Source organism: Salmo salar, chromosome 17 (assembly GCF_965601325.2).
Source record: "Salmo salar chromosome 17, fSalSal1, whole genome shotgun sequence".
NCBI classification, from domain to species: Eukaryota; Metazoa; Chordata; class Actinopteri; order Salmoniformes; family Salmonidae; genus Salmo; species Salmo salar.
Genome location: NC_138307.1, coordinates 66,929,616 through 66,954,999, shown reverse-complemented (window position 1 = coordinate 66,954,999; position 25,384 = coordinate 66,929,616). Strand labels below are relative to the sequence as shown.

Sequence of the window (25,384 nt, the reverse complement as noted above, 5' to 3'; positions counted from 1 at the left end):
AATGCACAACTGTTTCACACACGTTTCTCTCACTCACTCACTCACTCACTCACTCACTCACTCACTCACTCACTCACTCACTCACTCACTCACTCACTCACTCACTCACTCACTCACTCACTCACTCACTCACTCACTCACTCACTCACTCACTCACTCACTCACTCACTCACTCACTCACTCACTCACTCACTCACTGTCTCCATCTTTCTCTCTCTCCAGTGACCTACATTTTCCCTCTTTCCCCCTCCTCCCTTCATACAGCCTTCATATTTCTTGTCACCCAGTGCTCATCTCTCAACTACTTCCTGTCTGTTCTTACAGGGCATTCTACTTTGACCATCAAAACAGGAAATGCCACTTGCTTCCCTTTGACCGCTTCATGGACGGTGCTCACAGGGAACACAGGGTGAACTTTGACCTTTACGAGAAAAAAGGTAAATATAACTGTTGACTTTAGCTCAAACATTACATTTTAGCCTTACACTGTCGCTTTTCCCCCTCCAAAGCTTTGTAAAATGTTGTCTTGGAAAAAACGCTGTATAACCGTTAATGTTGACTTAGCGAAATCTGCCTCAAACATGGCATTATGCACTCTCTATTTTCTCCGAAACGTTCTGAAATGTCAGCGGAAAGTTTATAGAAGTTTATAGCAATGCAGATATGTTTGTTTAGAGTGATGGTTCTTGTGGTGTGACGGATCCTCCGAGCTTGACTTTCTAAGGTTTAAGAGCTCTCGATGTCTGTTGACACAACAACTGCCTTCCCGCTCTAGTTATGTAACTCCAGTGGCCAGAGATGTGCACACAAACATGCGGTGAACCAACCAGAGCATAAACAACATGGCCGCTGTTTACAGTTTGGACCCAAGGGATTGTTTAAGCTGTGGAGTCTCGCGCTTGAGAATTGATGAAACGCCCCAAAGTGACATTTAATTAACTTTAGGGAGCTATATCTTCCATGCGAATAATGACAGTGTTTTGCTAACTCTGACATAAATGTTTGTGTCTCTCTCTTTCTCTCTCGTCTTGGCATTTTTAGATTATGTGAGGGAGTGTATCATCGGTTCCGGGGTGAACTACAAAGGCAGGAGGGCGGTAACCAAGGCCAACATTCCCTGTCAGTCATGGACTGAATCCTTCCCTCACGAACACACGTAATTTTCTCTATTTCACTTCATTTTTAAATGTTATTTTTCTGTGGGGTATGCAGATTTGTCAGTCTGTGGTTTTTCTATGGTTTTGTTAGAGTGTTGGGCATTGTAGGCTAAAGTGGGATTATTGGCTGATATACACTGATGGTTAATGAGTTGAGCTACTTCTGTGTAAAACTCTTTGAGACAGAATGTCTCCCCCTCTTCTTATGTCAGTGAATGGAAGAGCCAAACACTTATACATCACTTAAACACTGTAGCGTTATGACACACACACACACACATAACACACACACACATCCACCCACATCCTACCCCCCCTGGACCTATCCCGTTTTACATGGCTCTAGTTAAACAATGACCAAATTGTCAGAGAGGGAGGGAGGGCTGGCAGAAAGGAAAGAGGAAAGGTCATCAAGTACAGTAGGTACAGCAGGAAAAGCTCTCAGGTTAAGCTAAGCGAGACCAGTGAATATCTAATGATGGTTTGGAGCCAGGTTCTTGTTAGCACTGCTCGTTAGCCACAAGACATTTCAATGTTTGGGGTCGGAGAGGAAGGAGAGAGAGAGGGGGAGAAAGGAGATAAGGGAGATGAAATTAAAGAAGAGTGGAGAGAGAAAGAGGGTAGGGTTTGAACGAAAGAGTGAAAGCAGGCAGGGAAAGAGGGGGAGATAGAGAAACAGATGGAGAGAGATGGATAGAGAGAGAAAAAGAAAGAAACATAAGGAAGGAGAGAGAGTGAAGAGAGAGAGAGTAGAGAGAGAAAGAGAGAGTAGAGAGAGAGTAGATACAGAGAGAGAAAGAGAGTGTATAGAGAGTGTAGAGAGATAGAGAGTAAAGAGAGAGAATGCAGAGAGATAGAGAGAGAGTAGAGATGTATAGACTGAGGTCATGTTCTATGTGCTCTCCAGCTGAGCTCACTAAGCCACAGACATGAGAAAAATGCGAGCCTCCGACCCAGATGAAAATACAGGGCCCACTCTCACTTCCCCCAGGACACCTTGACTCTCCCCCTCCGCCCCCTCCTCCCCTCCCCCCTTGATCAGCTGGTGGATTATTCATGAAAGCTGTCTGACTGATTGAATGAGTCACATATGCACAGACAGACAGAGAGATGGATATGCACACAGACCCCCGCACAAATGGACAGATGTACAGACACCTCTCTCTCCCTTTCTCTCTCTCTACACTCTCTCTCTGACACGCACACACACACAAACACACACACACACACACCACACACACACACACACACACACACACACACACACACACACACACACACACACACACACACACACACACACACACACACACACACACACACACACACACACTATTGCATTCCCTATTTTTCCACAAATATTCCTGCATTTGACATACAGCCTAGTTCAGCGCCATTTTCTGACGAGTAACCGAATGCATCGTAGCACCCTCCAGTTTAACCACAACACAAGTCTGTTCCCCTCTCCTTAAGGGGTGAGAGTTACAGTTGGCTAGTGTGAGACTGTCCCGGTGTGTGAGGATTACACATAATGAAGCATGCATCAGTTGGGTTTCATGTAACTATTATTGTAATGCTTGACTGATCACTGATCACAGAGCCTGCTGCTTTTCTCTTCTACCGGATCATTAATTGCACACACCTGGTGTCCCAGGTATAAATCAGTCCCTGATTAGAGGGGAATCACACACCTGGTGTCCCAGGTATAAATCAGTCCCTGATTAGAGGGGAATCACACACCTGGTGTCCCAGGTATAAATCAGTCCCTGATTAGAGGGGAATCACACACCTGGTGTCCCATGTATAAATCAGTCCCTGATTAGAGGGGAACAATGGAAAAAAGAGGTCCAGAGTTGAGTTTGAGGTGTTTTTAACTGGTTCCAGGTTTCCTGATGTATTTTGAAGATGTTTGAGGTTTTTATCCCCAATGCAGGTTGCTGTAACGTCGAGGTCAATGTTGATATTCTGGTAGAGTTCTTCATTGTAACATTTTGAACTTGTTGTATCATTTCCTCTTGGATCATAATGCTGTCACTTCAGCATGCAGTCTTCCAGTTTACTGGGGAAAAATCTAAAGACAAGCTGGTGTGTTTATCCTCGTCCAGAGAGAGAGAAAGGGAGAGAAAGACACACACACGCACACACACACACACACACACACACACACACACACACACACACACACACACACACACACACACACACACACACACACACACACACACACACACACACACACACACACAGAGAGAGAGAACGAGAGACACCGAGAGAGAGAAAGACACATGAGAGAGAGACACAGAGAGAGACACAGAGAGAGACAAAGAGAGAGAGACACAGCGAGACACAGTGAGAGAGACACAGGGAGAGAGACACAGCAAAACACAGAGAGAGAGAGACACAGTGAGAGAGACACAGCGAGACACAGAGAGAGAGAGACACAGTGAGAGAGACACAGTGAGAGAGACACAGTGATGGATGTGGAGAGAAAGAGGGAGAGGTCCAAAGAGAGAGCCAGACCTATGTGCATAGTGTTTGCCTGCAACACCATAGGGATCCCTCCTCGACAAGGAGATGAATAGTTGGCTAACATCTGTTAGCCCAACATTATTACTTTCTTTCCCCCTCTATACTGTACATACAGACAGGCAGACAGGCAGGCAGACAGGCAGGCAGTAAATCTTCTTACTGGCTCCTCTCTCTCCTCATGTGGAGCTGGGGGTGCAGCTCACCAGATAAAGACTTTAAAAAGCCTTAAAGTGAAATCCTGTATTTTTTTTAAATGACATTCTGATAGACTTTTATGACATTAAAGTAACGTGTTGATATGTTAATGAGCAGGACTCAACTCATGGTGTGTTTGACTGTTGGAAGGCAGGCAGTCGGTCAGGTCCAAGTCGAAGTTTGGCCCTGTCCAAAATAAGCTCCTAGCTCCTTGGTACTACATGTAGATGCAACATAATGGTATAGGTGCAAGTAATATGGTCAGATCTACACTAGTGTCTAGGGTGCTTCTGGGCTTGTGGTTGTCTCTGGACTGGGCATTGGACTACCACATGGATGGAAGGGTTTTGGTTCATAACAGACTGGACTCCCACTATTTTGCTGAAGACTCTCTCATGGTCTAAGTTAGATCTCTGCGATTCCTCTGGCAATAGGATCAGTGATGTTGTGCATTAGTGGAGTTCTATGGAGACCGAAGGGCACAAGGGGGAGTGCCGAGCCGGCTCTCCCCCAAGAAAGGGCCCTGCCGTTGGGGTTGAGGGCTGAGCCGAGCTGCTGATAGGAAGGTCCCTCTGTTTTCCTTTCTTTAAATGTTTTTATTCTCCATCTCTCTTTCCATGTCTCCAGCATATCTTCTGTTGTTCTCTTTCCATGTCTCAGCATCTCTTCTGTTGCTCTCCTTCCATGTCTCAGAATCTCTTCTGTTGCTCTCTTTCCGTCTCAACATCTCTTCTGTTGCTCTCCTTCCATGTCTCAGCATCTCTTCTGTTGCTCTCTTTCCATGTCTCCAGCATCTCTTCTGTTGCTCTCTTTCCATGTCTCAGCATCTCTTCTGTTGCTCTCTTTCCATGTCTCAGCATCTCTTCTGTTGCTCTCTTTCCATGTCTCAGCATCTCTTCTGTTGCTCACTTTCCATGTCTCTGCATCTCTTCTGTTGCTCTCTTTCCATGTCTCAGCATCTCTTCTGTTGCTCTCTGTTACGGATACAGGTATCCTGTGTGTGTATCCTGTGTGTGTATTTTCATTCCTTCTCCCCTATTCACAGGTGTCGCCAATCAGTCACCAATCAGTCGGCAATCAGAAGACACCTGCTCCTTTTCCCTTACCCAATCACATCCTCTTTCCCTTGGTTTAAAAACCCAGTCAGTTGTTTTCTCTGGAGCTCAATCTCTCTGTGTCTCAATCTCTCGCTATCTCTCGCTCTCGCTCGCTCTCGCTCTCTTTGGATTGAGCTCTCTTTTGGTTTTTGTTGCTACATGTCACATTTGTCCGGAATTATGTGAGTATGTAATGTTGTGCTTCATGACTGTTTGTTTGTGTAACGGCCGTCGTCAGAATGAGACCAAGGTGCAGTGGAGGATGTGTTCATCTTAAATGAATTTATTCAAGAAAGAACACATTAGACAAAAAACAAGAAACCGACAGCCAACAGTACTGTCAGGTGCAAACACTAAACAGAAATTATTCACCCACACACCCCAAAGGAAAAACAGGCTGCCTATGTATGACTCTCAATCAGCAACAACGATCTACACCTGTTCCTGATTGAGAGCCATACACGGCCGAAACAAAGAAAACCACCAACATAGAAAAAGAAACCTAGAATGCCACCCATGTCACAGCCTGGCCTAACCAAAAATAGAGAACAAAAAACCCTCTCTATGGCCAGGGCGTTACAGTACCCCCCCAAAGGTGCGGACTCCGGCCGCAAAACCTGACTCTAAAGGGGAGGGTCCGGGTGGGCCTTCCTATGGCGGCGGCTCTGGTGTGGGACGTGGACCCCGCTCCACCCTCGGCTTAGCCCACTTAGGTGGCGTCCCTGGCTGCACCGGAGGACTGGCGGGCAACCGTGGCTGCGCCCGGCTGGCGGCCGACCCTGGCTGCGCCGGACAGGCGGATGACTCTGGCGGCTCCGGGCTGGCGGGCGGCTCTGGCGGCTCCGGGCTGGCGGGCGGCTCTGGCGGCTCCGGACTGGCGGGCGGCTCTGGCGGCTCCGGACTGGCGGGCGACTCTGGCGGCTCTGGCCCAGGATTCACCAGGCTGGGGAGACATGCAGGAGGCCTGGCTCTGGGCGCAGGCACAGGACTCACCAGGCTGGGGAGACCCACTGGAGGTCTGGTCCGAGGAGGCGGCACAGGATAGACCAGGATGGGGAGACCCACTGGAGGCCTGGTCCGAGGAGGAGGCACAGAATAGACCAGGATGGAGAGACCCACTGGAGGCCTGGTCCGAGGAGGAGGCACAGGATAGACTGGGCTGTGGGGGAGCACTGGAGTTCTGGTGCGTAGGCTTGCCACCCCTACTCCAGGCTGAATGCCCACTCTTGCCCCGGAGACACAGTGCGCAGAGCCGGCGCAGGATAGCCTGGACCCGAAACGGCGCACTGGAGACCAGACGCGCTGAGCTGGCACAATCCGCCCTGGCTTGATGCCCACACTCGCATGGCACTTGCGGGGGGCTGGCCTATAGCGCACCGGGCTATGAGCGCGCACTGGAGACACCGTGCGCTTCACAGCATAACACGGTGCCTGACCAGTACCACGCTGCTTCCGGTAAGCACGGGGAGTTGGCCCAGAATTCCATCCTGGCTCTGCCACACTCCCTGTGTGCCCCCCCCCAAAAAAATTGGGGGCTGCCTCTCGTGTCTGTTGCGCTCCCTTGCCTCATACCATCGCCTCTCCGCTCTCGCTGCCTCGATCTCCCACTGCAGGCGGCGATACTCCCCAGCTTGAGCCCATGGTCCTGCCCTGTCCAAAATTTCCTCCCAAGTCCAGGAGTCCATAATGCTCCTCTCCTGGTGCTGTTCCTTCCTTCGCTGCTTGGTCCGTTGTTGGTGGGTGAATCTGTAACGACCGTCATCTGTGGAAGTAGGGGACCAAAGCGAAGCGTGGTGAGGGTTCATATTCAATATTTAATAGAACGAAACACTTAAACAAAACACAAAAATGAACAACAGCCTACAGTTCTGTTAGGTCACACAAAGTACAAAACAGAAAACATTCACCCACAAACCCCAAAGGAAAAACAGGCTGCCTATGTATGACTCTCAATCAGCAACAATGATCTACAGCTGTTCCTGATTGAGAGCCATACACGGCCGAAACAAAGAAATACACCAACATAGAAAACGGAACATAGAACGCCCACCCATGTCACACCCTGGCCTAACCAAAAATAGAGAACAAAAAACCCTCTCTATGGCCAGGGCATTACAGTTTGTTGGTGGGAAAAGGGGGTACCAAGACAAGTCGCCCATGTGCATACACTACCCGTAGGTAAACTGTGTCTAAATACCCTAGTTAGAACTGGGCGGACCACCCACTGTATTTTTGGTTAGTTAGCTAGCTGTTCTTAAAGCAGGCTAGTCTAGCTTAGGGGTGTTTTTGGATATTTATTATTTCTTTCCTTGTGTTCAGCTAAGCCCGTCTTCCCGCCCCCCTTTACCGTGTGTTTACCAAATAAACCTATAGTGTTTGACGGTAGATTTAAGTTGTCTGTAGTTTTGTTCTCACTGTTCCTTTTCACTGTTATAATTTGCATGAGTTATGTTAGGGGTCTCATTTCCATTTCCCCCCCCCCCCCCCCCCCCCCAGACTGCAGGGCCAAAGGGATTCGTAACATAAGTGGGGGCTCATCCGGGATATTGTCATTACTGACACCCATGCCACTCGTGCAGATTGTTGTAGTGGTCTAGTTCAGTGTTGAGCGTCATAGCTGATGTAGCATTAGTGTTTGCTATTTGTTGGCTCTTGAGTAGTAGTTCAAAATGCCTACTTTTGATTTGAAATCCTTTTCGGATAACCCTTCGTGGGGGGGTTTTGACAAATGTCGTTGATTTACTGACCTTGGCTGACCATTATTCTTTATCGATTCCGTAGAGTTTAGTTAAGGCGGAGGTTAAAAAACTGGTGTCAAATGTTTTGTTGGAAGATCAAGTGCTTGTATTACCGCTGCCTGAGCCTACTACCCCTGTAGGGGATGTTGCTGCTCCTGTAAGCCCGTCGGTGTCTGAGGGCGAGGCTAAAGCTCCAGCCACATTGCCACGTTTTGATCCACTCTCCCCACTGTCAACCGGTGATGCCAGGAGGGATGTCCATTCAATACAGTTCCAACTGGAGGCGGACGAGAGAGCCCAAATTAGGCAAGAGAATCTCCAGTTGGAGATGTGTAAAATTGAGGCAGAAAGAGACCAGCAGCAGATGGAGTTCAAAATGCGCCAGATGGAACTGGAGGCGGAGACAGCGAGGCTAGCCTTCGTTCCTGCTGTGCCTGTTAGTGAGGCATCCTCACCAGCTGTAGCTTCCAACACTTTTGACATTAGTAGGCAGATTGCCTTAGTACCTTTGTTCAGTGTCAGAGGTTGACTCCTGTTTTTATGTTTTTGAACGTATGGCCTGAAGAGGTATAGTGCCTATTACTTCAGTGTAAATTAACTTGTAAAGCCCAAGAGGTTTTGTCAGCGTTACCTCTTGAAGACAGTTTGAATTATGAAGTGGTCAAAGCTACTGTTCTTCGCGCCTATGAGCTTGTTCCTGAGGCATACCGACAGAGATTTAGGTCTCATAGAAAGTCTTCTAGTAAGACTTATGTGGAATTTGCTAGAGACAAGGGAAATCTGTTTGATAAATGGCATGCTGCTAGCAAGGTACTGATTTCAACTCTCTCCCGGAGTTAATCTTGTTGGAAGAGTTTAAAAATTGCGTACCCGAATGCATTGTAGTTTACCTAAACGAACAAAGTATCCTCCCTGTCAGAAGCGTCTGTGTTAGCAGACGAGTTTGTGTTGACGCACAACAGCGTGTTTTCGGCTTATACTGAGTAGAGCCCCTGAATTGCCTAATTTTAGCCCTAGTTGGCCAGCAGTACATCAAGCACACCCGAAAAATGAGCGCCCCTGTTTCTATTGTCATTTTTTTATTTATTTTATTTCACCTTTATTTAACCAGGTAGGCAAGTTGAGAACAAGTTCTCATTTACAATTGCGACCTGAAATAAGGTGAGACATATGATTAATGATTGCTTCCTGCTAAAACGCAAATAAGGGATGCCTATTCGTGCAACGCTGTCAACAGGTGTTGGATGAATTCGTACGGTTGTGAGGTCTGAAACGAAACAAGTGCCTCAGGGTAAATGTAGTTTGAAAGTCTCAGTCCCCAACCGCAGTTATGAACCGTTCATTTTCGAGGGGTTTGTGTCCCTAATGAATGACGAAGCATCTCAGCGTCCGGTTAAAATCCTTAGAGATACTGGTGCGGTGCAGTCATTTATATTGTCTGATGTGTTGCCCTTATCCGACAATACATACTGTGGTTCCAGTGTGTTAGTTCAGGGTATTGAAATGGGTTTTGTCCCAGTGCCATTGCACTTTGTGAATGTACACTGAGTTAATCAGTGGAATATTCAGAGTGGGGGTACGTCCTACGTTGCCAGTAAAAGGTGTGACCTTTATAATGGGTAATGATATTGCCGGAGGAAAGGTAGTACCTGTATTAGAAATCAGTGACCACTCTCGCTCCAATGAGCTGGCACAGAGTTATCCACATGTGTTCCTCGCTTGTGCTGTCACTCGTGCTCAGGCACGACAAGTGGGTGACGTGATAGATTTGTCGAGCACTGTTCTGTTCAAAGAGTTTGATGAAGAGGATGGGTTGTGTGCTACCTCTGAGAAGCTCATCACCTCTGACCAACAGCCCAGGGAAGAATCGAAGAATATTGAACTTATTGCTGATGCAACACAGTTACCAGTCACTCGTGAGCATCTGCTTGCTAAATGTTTTTCTAGTGTTGTCTCATTGGAAGAGGTAAAGAAGAAGGACGTGGCTTACTTCCTTGATGGTAATCTCCTCATGCGTAAATGGACATCCCATGTTGACGCGGGCGGAGATTGGAATGCTGTTTACCAAATAGTGATTTCTACAGCCTTTCGACAAAATGTGGTATCCCTTGCTCATGATCACCAGTGGTCCGGTCATTTAGGAATCACAAAGACTTATGATCGGGTCCTTCGACATTTCTTTTGGCCAGGTTTAAAACAGGATGTGGCTCAGTTCTGCCGGACATGCCACACATGTCAGATAACAGGAAAACCAAATCAGGTTATTCCTCCCGCTCCTCTTTGTCCAATACCAGTCATAGGTGAACCATTCGAACAGATGGTGGTTGATTGTGTTGGACCGTTACCGAAGACAAAATCGGTTAACCAGTTTCTGTTAACGGTTATGTGTATGGCAACAAGATACCCCGATGCCATTCCTCTGCGAAGGATTAGAGTTCCGGTAGTGAGTAAAGCCTTAATTAAATTCTTCCCGACATTCGGGTTACCTAAGGTGGTACACAGTGATCAAGGTACCAATTTCCTATCAAAGCTCTTCAAGCAGGTGTTAAAATCCTTGTCAATTACGCACCGTGTGGCAAGCACATATCACCCAGAGTCTCAGGGTGCTCTTGAACGATGGCATTAGACACTGAAGTCTATGCTACATAAATATTGTTTGGAATCTGAGAAAGATTGGGATGAGGGAGTTCCTCTAGTTTTGTTTGCTGCTCGTGAAACTGTACAGGAGTCCGTAGGGTTCAGCCTGGCTGAACTAGTGTTGGGTCACAGTGAGAGGACCAATGAAAGTCCTTAAAGAACAGTTTTTGTCCCAAGAGTTGTGTACGGGAGATGAGAATGTGTTGGACTACGTTAGTTGCTTTCGTGAGCGCCTACACCAAGCCTGTGCTCTCGCAAAGGAAGCTCTGTCTTCCTCACAGGAGTATGAAAAGACACTATGATAAACAGGCAGTTTCTCATCCACTACAGCCAGGTGACCAAGTACTGGTGTTATTGCCTGTTCCAGGATCTTCACTGTCAGCTCGTTTCTCTGGTCCTTATTTGATTGAAAGAAATTAAGTGAAACTGATTATGTGCTTCAAACTCCTGATAGAAAACGCAAATCTCGTGTGTGTGCCACATTAACATGTTGAAGGCATACCACACCCGACCCATCACCCAGTTAGATAGTTCAAAAACAGTGGCAGGTACTGCTGTCTCTTCTGCTTCTGCTGCTATGATAGTGGGCTGTCATATTAATGATGGAGATGGATTAGAGTTGCGCAATACTCAGCAGCAGTGCGTTAGAATTCCCAACGCAGAAATGTTGCTGTCTCTCCAGTCAGGTCTGGTTCATTTAACAGACGGACGGACAGGCCGACGATATTGTGAGGCTACTACACAGTTTTCCATGTCTCTTTAATGACGTTCCTACTCGCACAAACGTGTTGGAACATGACATTAATGGTGGAAATGCTGCCCCTATCAAGCAACACCCTTATCGTGTCAATGCTTCTAAGAGGAAGATAATGAGGGTTGAAGTGAGATATTTGTTGGAGAATGACCTGGCTACGCCAAGTTCAAGCCCTTGGAGTTCTCCTTGCATTCTGGTTCCTAAACCTGATGGTACGTCCAGGTTATGTACGGATTATCGAAAGGTACATTTTGTCCCAATGCCAGATTCGTTCCCGTTACCCAGACTGGACGACTGTATCGACACTGTTGGTGCTGCTACTTATGTAACAAAGTTGGACCTCTTAAAAGGTTACTGGCAGGTTCTGTTAACCTCACGTGCTTCTGAGATTTCTGCCTTTTTGACCCCAGACAACTTCCTACAATACTCTGTAATGGCTTTGGGATGCGGAATGCACCAGCCACTTTCCAACGACTGGTTAACTCCATATTAGCTGGCGTTCCCAATTGTAGTGCCTACCTTGATGATCTAGTGATTTATTTGTCTGAGTGGTCAGATCATGTTAATTTTCTAAGGGTAGTATGTGAGCATTTGGCAGCTGCTTCTCTAACCCTGAACTTGGCAAAGTGCGAGTTTGGGAAGGCTACTGTTACCTATCTCGGCAAATAGGTCGGCCATGGACAGGTGCGCCCTGTTGATGCCAAGGTCTTGGCATTCCCTGCACCTACCACCAGACGAGAGCTACGCCGCTTTTTAGGGATGGTTGGCTACTACCGTAGTTTCTGTAAACTTCTCTGCGGTAATTGCTCCATTGACCGATTTGCTCAGTCCGGCTAGATTGTTTGAGTGGTCCCCTGATTGTCAGGTAGCTTTTGATACTGCTAAAGCACTCTTATGTAATACCCCTGTACTTGCTGCTCCGGATTTTGAACAACCGTTTAAACTTGAGGTAGATGCTAGTGCCAGAGGTGCTGGTGCTGTTCTACTGCAGCAGGACAAGAGTGGACTGGATCATCCTGTGTGTTATTTTTCATGAAAATGTAACATGTCAGGCAAACTATGCAACCATTGAACAAGAAGCTCTAGCTTTGTTGTTAGCTCTGCAATACTTTGAAGTATATATTGGTTCCAGTTCCCTACCAGTGATTGTATATACGGACCATAACCCCTTAGTGTTTCTCCACCGGATGTACAACCAGGACCAGCGCCTTATGTGTTGGGCGCTTATTCTACAGAATTATAATTTGGAGATCCGCCACAAAAAGAGTTCTGTTAATGTATTAGCAGATGCTTTGTCTCGTGTGTGTGTGTGTAAAACTGATGATTTTTGTATGTTTCGTAAGGTTGCCTTTGATCTTGTGGGTATACTTTGTAAATACTTTGGTAGCAATCCTTATAGGATTGCTCTTTTAAGGGTGGGAGTGTTACGGATACAGGTATCCTGTGTGTGTATCCTGTGTGTATTTTCTTTCCTTCTCCCCTATTCACAGGTGTCGCCAATCAGAAGACACCTGGTCCTTTTCCCTTACCCAATCACATCCCCTTTCCCTTGGTTTAAAAACCCAGTCAGTTGTTTTCTCTGGAGCTCGATCTCTCTGTTTCTCTCTCTCTAAAAGCCAGCTTTTCAGAAGATGAATATTACAGTGTACATTTATCTGGCATGGCCCCATTGTTACAGGCAATATGCTTCACATGGTGCTTTTACTCCCAAAAGGTGTCTGTCTCCCCTGACCCTTCCGCTGAACTAATGTACAAAGCAGAAGAAATAGATTGTTTCAATTTGTGAAGTTGGCGAAAACAAGAAATGTTTGAGCTGCTGTTTCTGATTCGTAGTTGTGTGGTGAAATCCCTGTTGTGAGACTCTGTGCATGTGTAGCAGTAACTGGCTGACTTACAGGTCAGACTGGAAGCATTTACTGGTGGATTGGCCTGAGGGCATGGAATGAATGGAATAAGGAACCCTGGTAATATAGTGAGATGTGAAGGGATGATATACTAGAAGGTAATATTTTCCATACATTTTTATTACACTATATTACCATGGTCCAAGATAATGTAGCTAAGTTAGCATGTTGCGACTCTACCAACTCTTCGTGTTTAGCGTGCTAGCCTTCGGCGCTAAGGGCCCCCAATTCACGTCAATATCTAAGAGAAACCTACAGAAATCCCATCTTAAACAAAATTAAGTTCTACAACTTTATCAGTCCTAAAACAGCAACTCCTTTCATGCCTGTCACACACATTTGGTCATTCCCACTTTATGCTTAGTAGTGTTTTTCTCCACACTTTCCCTCAGCTTCCAGCCGGCAAGACTAGGCAAGAAGGACCTGAACGGGAACTTCTGCCGTAACCCCAAGAACGAGAGCAGTGGGCCCTGGTGTTTCACTACAGAGCCAGAGGTCAGGCACCAAGAGTGTGGCCTGCCTCAGTGCTCCCAAGGTAACACCACAACCAGCAGAGTCCAATTACACATTGGGGCCAGTTTCCCAGACACAGGTTAAGCCTAGTGCTGGATTTAAGAGCACTTTCAATGGAGATTATTTTTAGTCTAGGACTAGGCTTAATCTGTGCTCGGAAAACTGGCCCTTTGGTTTGCCCAACATAGACATCTTTGAAATGTATGAGGTGGTCCACATTGATATGTCATTTACTGGAGTGAAGCTGATTTGTTGGCGAAAAGCAGCCATGTTTTTTCAACTGAACTCTGCTTGCTAATAGTGTACCACTACAGTCTGATAACAACCCTCTGTTATCCCAATAACAACCTAGAAAATCATATCTTGTGCTCTTGTAGCCGAACAAGAATGTTGTTTTTGATGCACCAGGGAATCCCAATTCACTACCCGTGTCAAGAAATGTTTAGTATGCCAGTATCTTAGTTCTCATTGAATATTGTACAAAGATTGAGAGATAAGCATGTTGCTAACATTATTAAAGTGATCAACTTGACAATAAGATGAAAGTCTGACTGTTTAGTCATCTTTAATATAGTGTCCAATATGTTCTATGCCATTGTGGGAAGGTTGTGTTAACGTTGTTTTTGCATTTGCAGTGGAGTGTATGAGGTGTAACGGGGAAGACTACAAAGGGCCGATGGATCACACAGAGAGTGGGAAGGAGTGTCAGAGATGGGATTCATCCAAGCCCCACAGACACCCCTACCAACCTAAAAAGTGAGTGAGGAAACCCATAACCTATGTATTTATAGCACAGTAAGTTATGGCTAACGTTACTTACTTTTAAATGAATTATTCCTTTTTATTACTTCAAAGTCAATTGTTTGATCTTTGGATTAGCCCACTGCTGTTAGTTAAACCTTATTGTATGCAGTGGATGAAAGCCTGAGTGACTCTCCCCCATTGACGTGTATATGTATAGTCAGACCAACCACACTGCAGTCTCTCATCAAGTTCTACACACACACACACCCTACACAGCTGCACACACACACACCCTCTATCCTAATACACAGGAGATGAACACATGTAGCATAGCTCGCTCGCTCTCTGTCTGTCTTTTTCATCTTTTTTCCTGTCTTTCTTCACAGGTACCCTGATAAAGGGCTGAATGACAACTACTGTCGGAATCCAGACAACCGTGTGCGTCCGTGGTGTTACACCATGGACCCACAAACACCCTGGGAGTACTGCAACATCAGTGTGTGTGGTGAGTGTGTGCACTTTCCTACGGTCTTCCTCTTTATCCCAAACAGTGAAAACTGTCTAATGATACTGGTATGGCATACCAACGCTGAGAGTGGAAGGACAGACATGTTAGATAATCAGTCTGGTTTTGTGTTCTGTTGTGTTGTGTTGGGTCGAGGTGGGGAAGGAAGCACTTGCATAGTAAAGAAGAATAATGGATGGTACACATTTTCCTACACACACCTCGTCCGGATCCTCATTAATGCGATGTCACAGCTCCCTCTATGAGAGAGGGGCCCCCTGTCCCTCCCAATACTTTACCATTCTCTCACACACATTCCCTTTCTATAAACTATATATGCCCATACAACTTCACTAAACCAACCATAATCTCCCCATTAGTCCTTCATAGCAGCGGAATAGAATGCGAGACTCCCACAGAATTCAATAGAACTCTTCAATATTTTGATGTATTTATCGGTATGGGGATTCTACTGTGATCAGAGGGGAAGAGAGTGGACCACACTGAGTCTGTAGCAGGGCTTTCTAACTTTATTTAGCCAGGAAACAGCCTTGAGGTTAGAAACCTATTTTGCGAGGTCAACCACTGATTGAAGTGGTGGTTTTGGGAGTGCCAAAGTTTTTTTGGTTGAGGGGCCACAATGGTGGTTTTGGGGATAACGAGATAAGTATAGGAGCCTTCCAAAGGAGACAGGGAGAGGCTTTGTTTGGGATATTTAGTGTTTCATGTGGCTCTAAGCTGAAATCTATTTACCTCAGAGTGAGGACAAGTAGGCTGTTTGTCAACTGCAGGGAAGGGAGAGTTTGACGGTTTAAAACGCTTAATTCAGACCAGTCAAACACAACAAAGCACTATGAAACTTTTATTATTGGTCAAATCCTAACTTCCACTTCAAATTTTTACTAAGGCTGGGTTTACACAGACAGCTTAATTCTGATCTTTTTCCACTAATTGGTATTTTCACCGATCAGCTCCTTTCGCCAATAATTGGGCAAAAGATCACAATTGGGTTGCTTGTGTAAACTCATCCTTAGTCATGCATTGATGTCAATGGAAGACTAACTAGAAATGTCCCTTTAAGTGGACATTAGGATTCACCCTTATGACATATATTAACTGTAGGGGAGTAGCCAGAATGGCTCAATAGCTACTGACACAGACAGTTCCAATAGATTGGGAGTAATGTTCATCATCGTTATCAACAGAACACACAGGCGCCATAGTTGTAACACCATGGATGTTGAAACCATAACAGATTGTCAGAAGTGTTGTAGAAGGCAAGGTCCACTGAAACCCTGGTACTACAACTGAGGACTTGACAAGATGGGAGGATGAGAGGGTGTGTTGGGGGGTTCGCTGTGTGTGCCTGCATACTTGCATGTGCGTGATATGACGTGTGTGTGTGTGTGTGTGTGTGTGTGTGTGTGTGTGTGTGTGTGTGTGTGTGTGTGGTGTGTGGACGAAAAAGAGGATAGAAACCACTTTTAGACAGTTTGATATTCTTCATCCAAATGGATGTTCAACACTGACCTTGAGCCCACGGCCCCGCCCGGCTGAGGACCGTGATTTACAACCGGGGAGTAAAAAATAATTTGTCCAGATGGATTCTGCACTGCCTAACCTGTAGATAACAAAGGTGACCTGACGTTAGATGCCGGCATGCATTACATCAAGCCAAAAGAACATCTTCCTTCTGTCCTCCTCTCCAAACATTCCCTTTTTTTTCTGTCCGCGGCTCATTTATCAAACAGTATAGATGCACAAATCCGGAGGGGTTGCAGAAATTCCAACAAATCCGTCCCTGTACACTGTAACATGAAAAAGCGGACTTCTGAGATTTTTCGGGATCGTTTTTTGGAGACCGGAGGGCCAGGAAGCCTTGTTAGGCGGGCTAAATGCAGGGTTGTTTGGCTTGGCGGTGAGTACCACATCCATCAGGCCTTCGTTATAGTAACCCACCCTTACAGTCACATGTAAGAGGCCAAGCTACCCAAGCAATAGGGATCTAGCTAGGCTCAACCCACACATGCACGTTCTTCCTGCCAAAACCTGGTATGGTACACTGTACACCATGAATGAGGCCAGTATAGGATAGAGGGGATTCGCAGATGCTAGATAGTAGAGATTCCTTTTTTGTAGCCTTTTGTAGAGCTTTGAGAGCTATGTTTGAAAAGTATTTAAGTATTTTAGTACTTAACAGATAAAGGTTGTAGATACCTGTCTAAACTCCCCAAAAATCTGTTGGATATCAGAAACTCAGATTTTCAGATACTCATCATCTGTTTTTATACCCACTTTGTCCTGACACTCAGACACTCAGATAACCTACCCTGGGTGTCCAGTCTGTTTGTGCAATTAGCCTCTTTGTTCGTTCATTGAATGGCATGACAGAGATGGAAGAGTTGGCTACAGCCCCTTCCCATTAGTCTCATAATGTAAGTCTGTTGTAGTGTTGGTTTCGGTATGTCTCGTGGTGGGGCACCACTTTTTTGGATAAATAGACAGATCATAGACCATACAGTACTACAGATATAGGATCTTAATTTGATCACTCTTATTTTGCTGAGAAGTTTCCTGCACTGTGGAAAATACATAGGTTTGTGATTTACATAAGTTCAATAAAAACTCGCACACGGTATATTAAGAGTATTGCACTTTTCATCTAGCCAACTTTTATCCAGCTAATAGCCTAACCAGTGATCAAGCAACATTATGGACTGAACAGGATTATTTTGCTTCGATAATGCTGGTCAAATTAAGATCCTACATCTGGACTGACTGTTAAGGATCATTTGTCTCTAGGCTGAACATGACCCATTCTCTGTGAGATTCATCTTTCATTTCCCTCTCCCCCTCTTTTCTTTCTCCCTTCTTCCTGCCTCTCTCTCCCTTCTGTCTGGTTTCTCTCTCTCTCCCTTCTGTCTGGTTTCTCTCTCTCCCATCTGTCTGGTTTCTCTCTCTCTCTCCCATCTGTCTGGTTTCTCTCTCTCTCTCCCATCTGTCTGGTTTCTCTCTCTCTCTCTCTCTCTCTCTCTCTCTCCCTTCTGTCTGGTTCTCTCTCTCTCTCTCTCTCTCTCTCTCTCTCTCTCTCCCTTCTGTCTGGTTTCTCTCTCTCTCTCTCCCTTCTGTCTGGTTTCTCTCTCTCCCTTCTGTCTGGTTTCTCTCTCTCTCTCTCTCCCTTCTGTCTGGTTTCTCTCTCTCCCTTCTGTCTGGTTTCTCTCTCTCTCTCTCTCTCTCCCTTCTGTCTGGTTTCTCTCTCTCTCTCTCTCTCTCTCTCTCTCTCTCTCCCTTCTGTCTGGTTCCTCTCTCTCTCTCTCTCTCTCTCTCTCTCTCTCTCTCTCTCTCTCCCTTCTGTCTGGTTCTCTCTCTCTCTCTCTCTCTCTCTCTCTCTCTCTCTCTCTCTCTCTCTCTCTCTCTCTCCCTTCTGTCTGGTTCTCTCTCTCTCTCTCTCTCTCTCTCTCTCTCTCTCCCTTCTGTCTGGTTTCTCTCTCCCTTCTGTCTGGTTTCTCTCTCTCCTTCCTTCTACTTCTCCCCCTCTGTCTCAGACCCAGGTAATGACTCTGATGTGGATGCTACATCGTCGTGTTTCAGGGAGCAGGGACAGAGTTACCACGGTACTGTGAGCGTCACCCCGTCGGGCGTCACATGTCAACGCTGGGACTCCCAGTTCCCCCATAACCACACCTACAGCCCGCAGAACTACAAGTGCAAGTGAGTGATGATGTCATTCAATAGCCACATGGGTTTTCTTTTGTTTCTGTCACTGGTATGAGAAATATAGGGAAACGGCAACATACAGTCATATTATTACGTATGTCCACTTGGGAAGCACCTATTTAACTGGTGTGTACTTATCTCTCTCTTACATCACAGAGACCTGAGAGAGAACTACTGTCGGAACCCAGATGGTGCAGAGATCCCATGGTGCTTCACTACAGATCCTAACCAGAGACTAGCCTTCTGCACCAATATACCCCGGTGTGAGACAGAGAACATCGACACAGAAGGTGAGACAGTTTTGTTTTCCAGTTGACATGATCCTCCAACCCGGCACCCAACGACTTTGATGGAAGGATTATTGTGTTGAGCATGCCAATTATTGATTCTACTGAGACACAACAGCACACTGGCCCCATACAATACATCTGAATCACCACCACCTTTATTCACTTAGTACACCCAGAATTACATGTTGCGTTATGGTTCTCCCACACTAAACAGACTGAATAGACAGCATCATTTAAATGAATAATATTGAATTTACAAAAACACATTAATCAGTGAAAAATTGTCGGAAATTTACATATACCTAAGCCAAATACATTTAAACTCAGTTTTTCACAATTCCTGACATTTAATCCTAGTAAAATGTCCCTGTTTTAGGTCAGTTAGTATCACCACTTTATTTTAAGAATGTGAAATATCAGAATAATAGTAGAGAATGATTTATTTCAGCTTTTATTTATTTTATCACATTCCCAGTGGGTCAGAAGTTTACATACTCCATTAGTATTTGGTAGCATTGCCTTTAAATTGTTTAACTTGGGTCAAACTTTTCGGGTAGCCTTCCACAAGCTTCCCACAATAAGTTGGGTGAATTTTGGCCCATTCCTCCTGACAGGGCTGGTGTAACTGAGTCAGGTTTGTAGGCCTCCTTGCTCGCACACACTTTTTCAGTTCTGCCCACAAATTTTCTATAAAATTGAGGTCAGGGCTTTGTGATGGCCACTCCAATACCTTGACTTTGTTGTCCTTAAGCCATTTTGCCACAACTTTGGAAATATGCTTTGGGTCATTGTCCATTTGGAAGACCCATTTGCAACTAAGCTTTAACTTCCTGACTGATGTCTTGAGATGTTGCTTCAATATATCCACAGAATCTTCCTGCCTCATGATGCCATCTATTTTGTGTAGTGCACCAGTCCCTCCTGCAGCAAAGCACCCCCACAACATGCTGCCACACCTGTGCTTCACGGTTGGGATAGTGTTCTTTGGCTTGCAAGCCTCCCCCTTTTTCCTCTAAACATAACGATGGTCATTATGGCCAAACCGTAGTCTGGCTTTTTTATGGTGGTTTTTGAGCAGTGGCTTCTTCCTTGCTGAGCAGCCTTTCAGGTTATGTCGATTGGTACAAAAGTATCTATATCCACAGTAAAACGAGTCCTATGTTTCCTCCAGCATCTTCACAAGGTTCTTTGGTGTTCTGGGATTGATTTGCACTTTTCGCACAAAAGAACATTCATCTCTAGGAGACAGAACGAGTCTCCTTCCTGAGCGGTATGACGGCTGCTTGGTACTATGGTGTTTATACTTGCGTACTATTGTTTGTACAGATGAACGTGGTACCTTCAGGTGTTTGGAAATTGCTCCCAAGGATGAACCAGACTTGTGGAGGTCTACCATTTGTTTCTGAGGTCTTGGCTGATTTCTTTTGATTTTCCCATGATGTCAAGCAAAGAGGCACTGAGTTTGAAGGTAGGCCTTGAAATACATCCACAGGTACACCTCAAATTATGTCAATTAGCCTATCAGAAGCTTCTAAAGCCATGACATCATTTTCTGGAATTTTCCAAGCTGTTTAAAGACAGTCAAGTTAGTGTATGTAAACTTCTGACCCACTAGAATTGTGAGTGAAATAATCTGTCTGTAAACAATTGTTGGAAGAAGTACTTGTGTCGTGCACAAAGTAGATGTCCTAACCGATTTGCCAAAACTATAGTTTGTTAACAAGAAATTTGTGGAGTGCTTGAAAAACGAGTTTTAATGACTCCAACCTAAGTGTATGTAAACTTCCGACTTCAACTGTATGTACATGTATGTGTGTGGATGTTTAAACAATATACTGTATGCTATATGAATGACTACATATGTGGTGTAATCGGGTGTATGGCTTGCTATGTACTGTATTTGCAATTGACCTCTAAATTTCAGCTGCAATATATTGAATGAGCTGTGGTCGCTTACTGAAACAGACTACTGGCATTCTTCTGGGCATGTTTGGTTTTGGTTTGGTTGCCCTACAAATTCATTTTCCTCAAATTACAAAAAGAAACAACAAATGGTCAGACAGAAATTCAACATTTGCTGTAATTCTCTCTCTGTCATACATGTCTATGCTTTGCATTTCAAAAGAGCTTTCTGGAGGAAGAGAGTGCTTTGGTCACTACAGGTACCTCTGGTTCTGCTTAGCAACAGTCGATATGAGGGAAGAAATCTTCCTGTCTCTTTTATTCCATTTGGGAACCACCAATTATAGATTGGCCCAACATGTTAAATTGATCCAAACCACAAATCGAGCCCAGTTTCAACGTGCCTTTTTTACGACGGCATCAATATCAGAATGTTGTCTCTCAGTGGACCTACGCACACAAACATGTTGATTCAATGCACAATTGTAAGGCAACCAGCTGTAATAGGATTGTGAGTTTTGCTCAACAACATTTCTATTGAACAAACTAACAATCCTATTGCAGCTGGTAGCCTAACAATTTTACATTGAATCAACATATTTTGTTCTACACTGTGGCTATAGCTGTGTTCTACACTGTGGCTATAGCTGTGTGTGCGTTCGTGTCTGTGAGAGAGCGAGAGAGACTGTAGATGGTAATCTCAAACTGACCCTATATGTGGTTTATTGAGACTACTTAGTGTTTTATTTTCTCCTTCTCTCTATCTCTTTCTGTCCCAGATTGTTATGAGGACAATGGAGGGAATTACACAGGCAATTTATCCAAGACCAGATCAGGAATTCCCTGCGGACTGTGGGCAACTCATAGCAACAGGTAAGGTAAACCTCATACATTACACACACTTACCAGCCACACACAACTGGAACTTACCTCTCAATCCATATTCACATGAGGAAAAAGTAGAACTATGGGTTCAAGCAATGTATGTGAAGGTTTCTTTGACATTTTCAAATTCTCTGGCTTTTTCGATTAACTGTTTATTGACAAGCTATTTCCCGTTGCTTAGAGAAAATCCCCTTGTAAATGAATAAAGCTAAGCCGTGAAAACAAACAACGACAGGAAATCAGGGGCCCCACCCGGGTCAGTCCTGGGCCTGCTATTATTTGTCTAGCTGACAGAGGAAGCCTTACGGTGCTTTCAGAACTTCCAGAACAAGCCACCCTGGAGGGGCGCATAGTCTGCCCCTCTCTCCACATCCGTGTGCCCCCATGCTAAAGTACCGTAGCTATCGTTAGCCCTGGCTGTTAGAATTACTTCATTTAAAGGAATTTAAAAGCCAAAATGGCAGAAACAGATGGACATGTGCCAGAGCTGACCCGTAACCCCAGGAAGTGCTTTTTCGGCCCGGCAGATCAAAGCCAATCAGCTTCCCTCATGTGGCCCGCAGCCAGCGAGTCTGCCCCTCGCACAAGGTCAAGGGGTCGGCGTAGAAAAATGGCGGAAAGGTTACGGCTTGTTTAACATTGGCGGGGAAAGTGAAATTACCTTCACACTGGCTGACAAATCGGTTTCCCCCTCTCCTCACATTGTGTTTTTCTGAGGGTACCAGTCAATCCTGATCCAAGCCTTCCAACAAATTGATCATATCTAAAGATATCCCAATTATTTTGAATGTATGAAACTGAAGGACTGGAATTGCTGTTTCAACAAGACTACTGAAGGCATCTGTTTAGGCTCAGTTTAGTCTTGGTTTTGTCTATGAAGTATACGACCAGATCTTGAGTCCACGTTTAGTGTTTGGACTGTATCTTTGAGTTGAGTCTGTAGCTTCTTCCTTGTATGAACCGTGGTGATTGCATACTTTCATATTCCCCGGAGCACTCTTCACAAAACTGCTTTGCTTCCTTGTAAGGCCTCTGCATAGCTGGAACTCTGAGGATTCACTGCCCCGATAGTAACAGCTGAATCAAAGTTTCCAACCTGAATGCAGTTATGGTGTCAGACTTTTCCATGTGTGTGTGTGTGTGCCTACGTACAGTATGTGTATCTACAGTATGTGTCTCTGTATGTGCTTATGCATATGTTTTCCAGTGGAGAATCCAGTGTGGGTTTGGAGAGGAACCTGTGCAGGAATCCAGACCAGGATAAGCACGGCCCCTGGTGTCACACTACGGACCCCTCTATCCCATGGGACTACTGCAAGCTCAAACGCTGTAAGAAAAGCTCAAACGCTGTACAAAAAAACTGTCTTCATCCAATCTGTCTCATCCCCTATACACTCCTACATCTACCCTTCATCTTTCTACATCCACCTTACATCTACAGTAATCAATAATGGAGATGGTTGAGTCAGCCATGCTCGTGTGGTGAGTAACCTCATCTTGTGTTAGCTCCCTGAGCTAGTGCCTAGGCTTTAGCTCAGACGGTTAACATAGTATTGTCGTGCACAGGAGACCTGAGTTCCGACCCAGTAGGTGTCATCAGCGGCCCAATCATCAGATGATGCTTCGTCTTCAATTACATTTAATTTACTGAATGTCATTGAATAAAAGTCCAGTGAAAAGTCTAGCTACACTCACAGCTCTCATAGTGTTGTTCAATCGATCTTATGGCACATCAACAACACAGCAATGATCTTAGTTCCATGAGTAATACAGCTATCGCTTTGTTTGTGACGTTGACGAGATTATTGCACATTTGTAATACTGCAATGAAATACGTAGTCTAACGACTGAAATTTGCCGCAAAGCTTCACTTACATCACTTGTTACAGTTATGTTATGGGTTAGTGCAGTGGTTTCACTTAGCTTACTGGCACAGAACGGACACACTAACTCCAAACAGATGTCGAATCTCATCCAGACCGCTTTTATTATTTGCAAAGCCGTTTAGTGATTTGTTTTTGTTGTACCCTATATCATCTTTGGCGGACTGTAATCGGTTCACATTGATGGGGAGCTTTTTCAAGTGGCCTCGCGGTTATATCTCCGTAATGTAAAACATGTCGATCTGTGAAGTTTTTGGGAGCTTGGCTGGAGGAAATCTATTTGCTGTGGGTTCAATTCAATATAGCCGCCCAACTGCGATGCAGATAGATGCAGAGATAATTTGAGCTATGACTAAATGGTAGGAATAGTTTTGAGGAGGAGTTGAGGATGTGAGCTTTGTATGTTAATGTTGAGTGGGTTCATGTGAAATATATTATGTCCTGTCTGAGGTCCGTGTGTTGAATTGTTTTGTTTTAGGTGATAAGTCTCCGAACATCTCTGCCCACCCAAGAAGTGAGTGTCATATTAATGTAGCATTCTCTTGTTTACTATTCCCTTTTTCTTTCTTTTTCTCTTTCTCTCTTTATCTTTCTTGTTCTCTTCTCTTTTCCTCTTTTTTTTCATTCTTTCTTACCTGAGTTCATGCTTGGCTGGATAACTGATCACTTCCGCTGCCATTCAATGTCGTTGAACCTGGACCAAGCATACTCTCTTCTTTAGTAATAATATAAAGTTAAAATATTTCCCCAGAGTCTAACCCAGATGAGTTGTCTTCTCTCTTACCCCAAGGCATCTCTCTCGTGTTTAAGACATCCTGCTTCATCCACAAGACCACCCGGATTGTTGGAGGAACCCAGGTCCACAAGGCTAAGGATGGTAGTTGGGTTGTCAGCATCCAGAAAGGGTAAGAGCCCTCTACACAGGAACACTCCTACTGAATGCACAGGAACACTCCTACTGAATGCACAGGAACACCCCTACTGAATGTGTGACTGACCTGGGTTTGAACCCACGTCTCTTGCGCAGGACAGTGTTAGCCAATAGAGCTAAAAGGCATTAGCTATAGGAGCTAACATAAGTCTTAGGTTAGCTAGCTGAGCTGAAGTCTAGGCATTGAGGTCTCAGGCCAAGTGACTCATCACATAAGCGTGGTACACCTAGTTTGAGTCTTCTGTCGGTTTCGAAGGCAAACAAGTGATCCTGCTATATCATTTTACGCTAAACACTTTTCAGCAAAGTGCCATTTTGTTATTGCTCTGAAGATGAAGTCCTTAAAGTGTTAGTTTTGGCAGCCCTATGTTTGTGCTAGAACACAGCTGTACATTCTTAGAAAAAATTGTTCCAAAAAGGTTCTTCGGCTGTCCCCGTAGGAGCACCCTTTTTGGTCCCAGGTACAACCCCTTTGGGTTCCATGTGGAACCCTCTGTGGAAGGGGTTCTACCTGGAACCAAAAGGGTTCTACCTGGAACCAAAAGGGTTCTACCTGGAACCAAAAGGGTTCTGCTTCTGAAGAACCATTTTAGGTTTTAGATGGCACCTTTTTTTTTCTAAGAGTGTACTGACCTTTGTTGTATGAAAGACTTAACATGCCCATGTGTTTTATGTGCTGTATCTGCATCCTTCTGTTCAAAGACAAATAGAGGGAAGACATTAATATAAAAACATTGATGGAAGTTGAAGACTCACGTAACATAGGCAGGTTAAACTTGGACTCACTGGGAAAAAAATGAAATAAACCACAGAGACAAAATGATTGGCTGCTGATCATATGCATGCTTCCACGTTCAAACTACCCATGTTACCGGATACTTCAACATCAATCAATATAGTTCTGGTGCTGTTTTATTAGCTTTTTGCTCTGGAACCCTTTTCCACCTCTCATTACTTTGAGTCATACTCTGTCAGTGGTGACCAAACTTTTTTGAGCCGAGAT

General features: G+C 45.0%; 1 protein-coding gene across 1 annotated transcript in view; it reads left to right on the top strand.

Moving 5' to 3' along the window:
• Positions 1 to 25,384, top strand: part of LOC106576483 (hepatocyte growth factor) — a 40,693-nt gene that overhangs the window by 5,567 nt on the left and 9,742 nt on the right. The window contains exons 3-13 of the mRNA XM_082964032.1: positions 325 to 437; positions 1,042 to 1,156; positions 13,404 to 13,546; positions 14,160 to 14,280; positions 14,655 to 14,773; positions 18,319 to 18,484; positions 18,647 to 18,780; positions 21,462 to 21,555; positions 22,775 to 22,896; positions 23,929 to 23,964; positions 24,241 to 24,355. Of these exons, the coding sequence (XP_082820158.1) occupies positions 325 to 437; positions 1,042 to 1,156; positions 13,404 to 13,546; positions 14,160 to 14,280; positions 14,655 to 14,773; positions 18,319 to 18,484; positions 18,647 to 18,780; positions 21,462 to 21,555; positions 22,775 to 22,896; positions 23,929 to 23,964; positions 24,241 to 24,355 (1,278 nt within the window). The remainder of the gene's footprint in view (positions 1 to 324; positions 438 to 1,041; positions 1,157 to 13,403; positions 13,547 to 14,159; positions 14,281 to 14,654; positions 14,774 to 18,318; positions 18,485 to 18,646; positions 18,781 to 21,461; positions 21,556 to 22,774; positions 22,897 to 23,928; positions 23,965 to 24,240; positions 24,356 to 25,384) is intronic.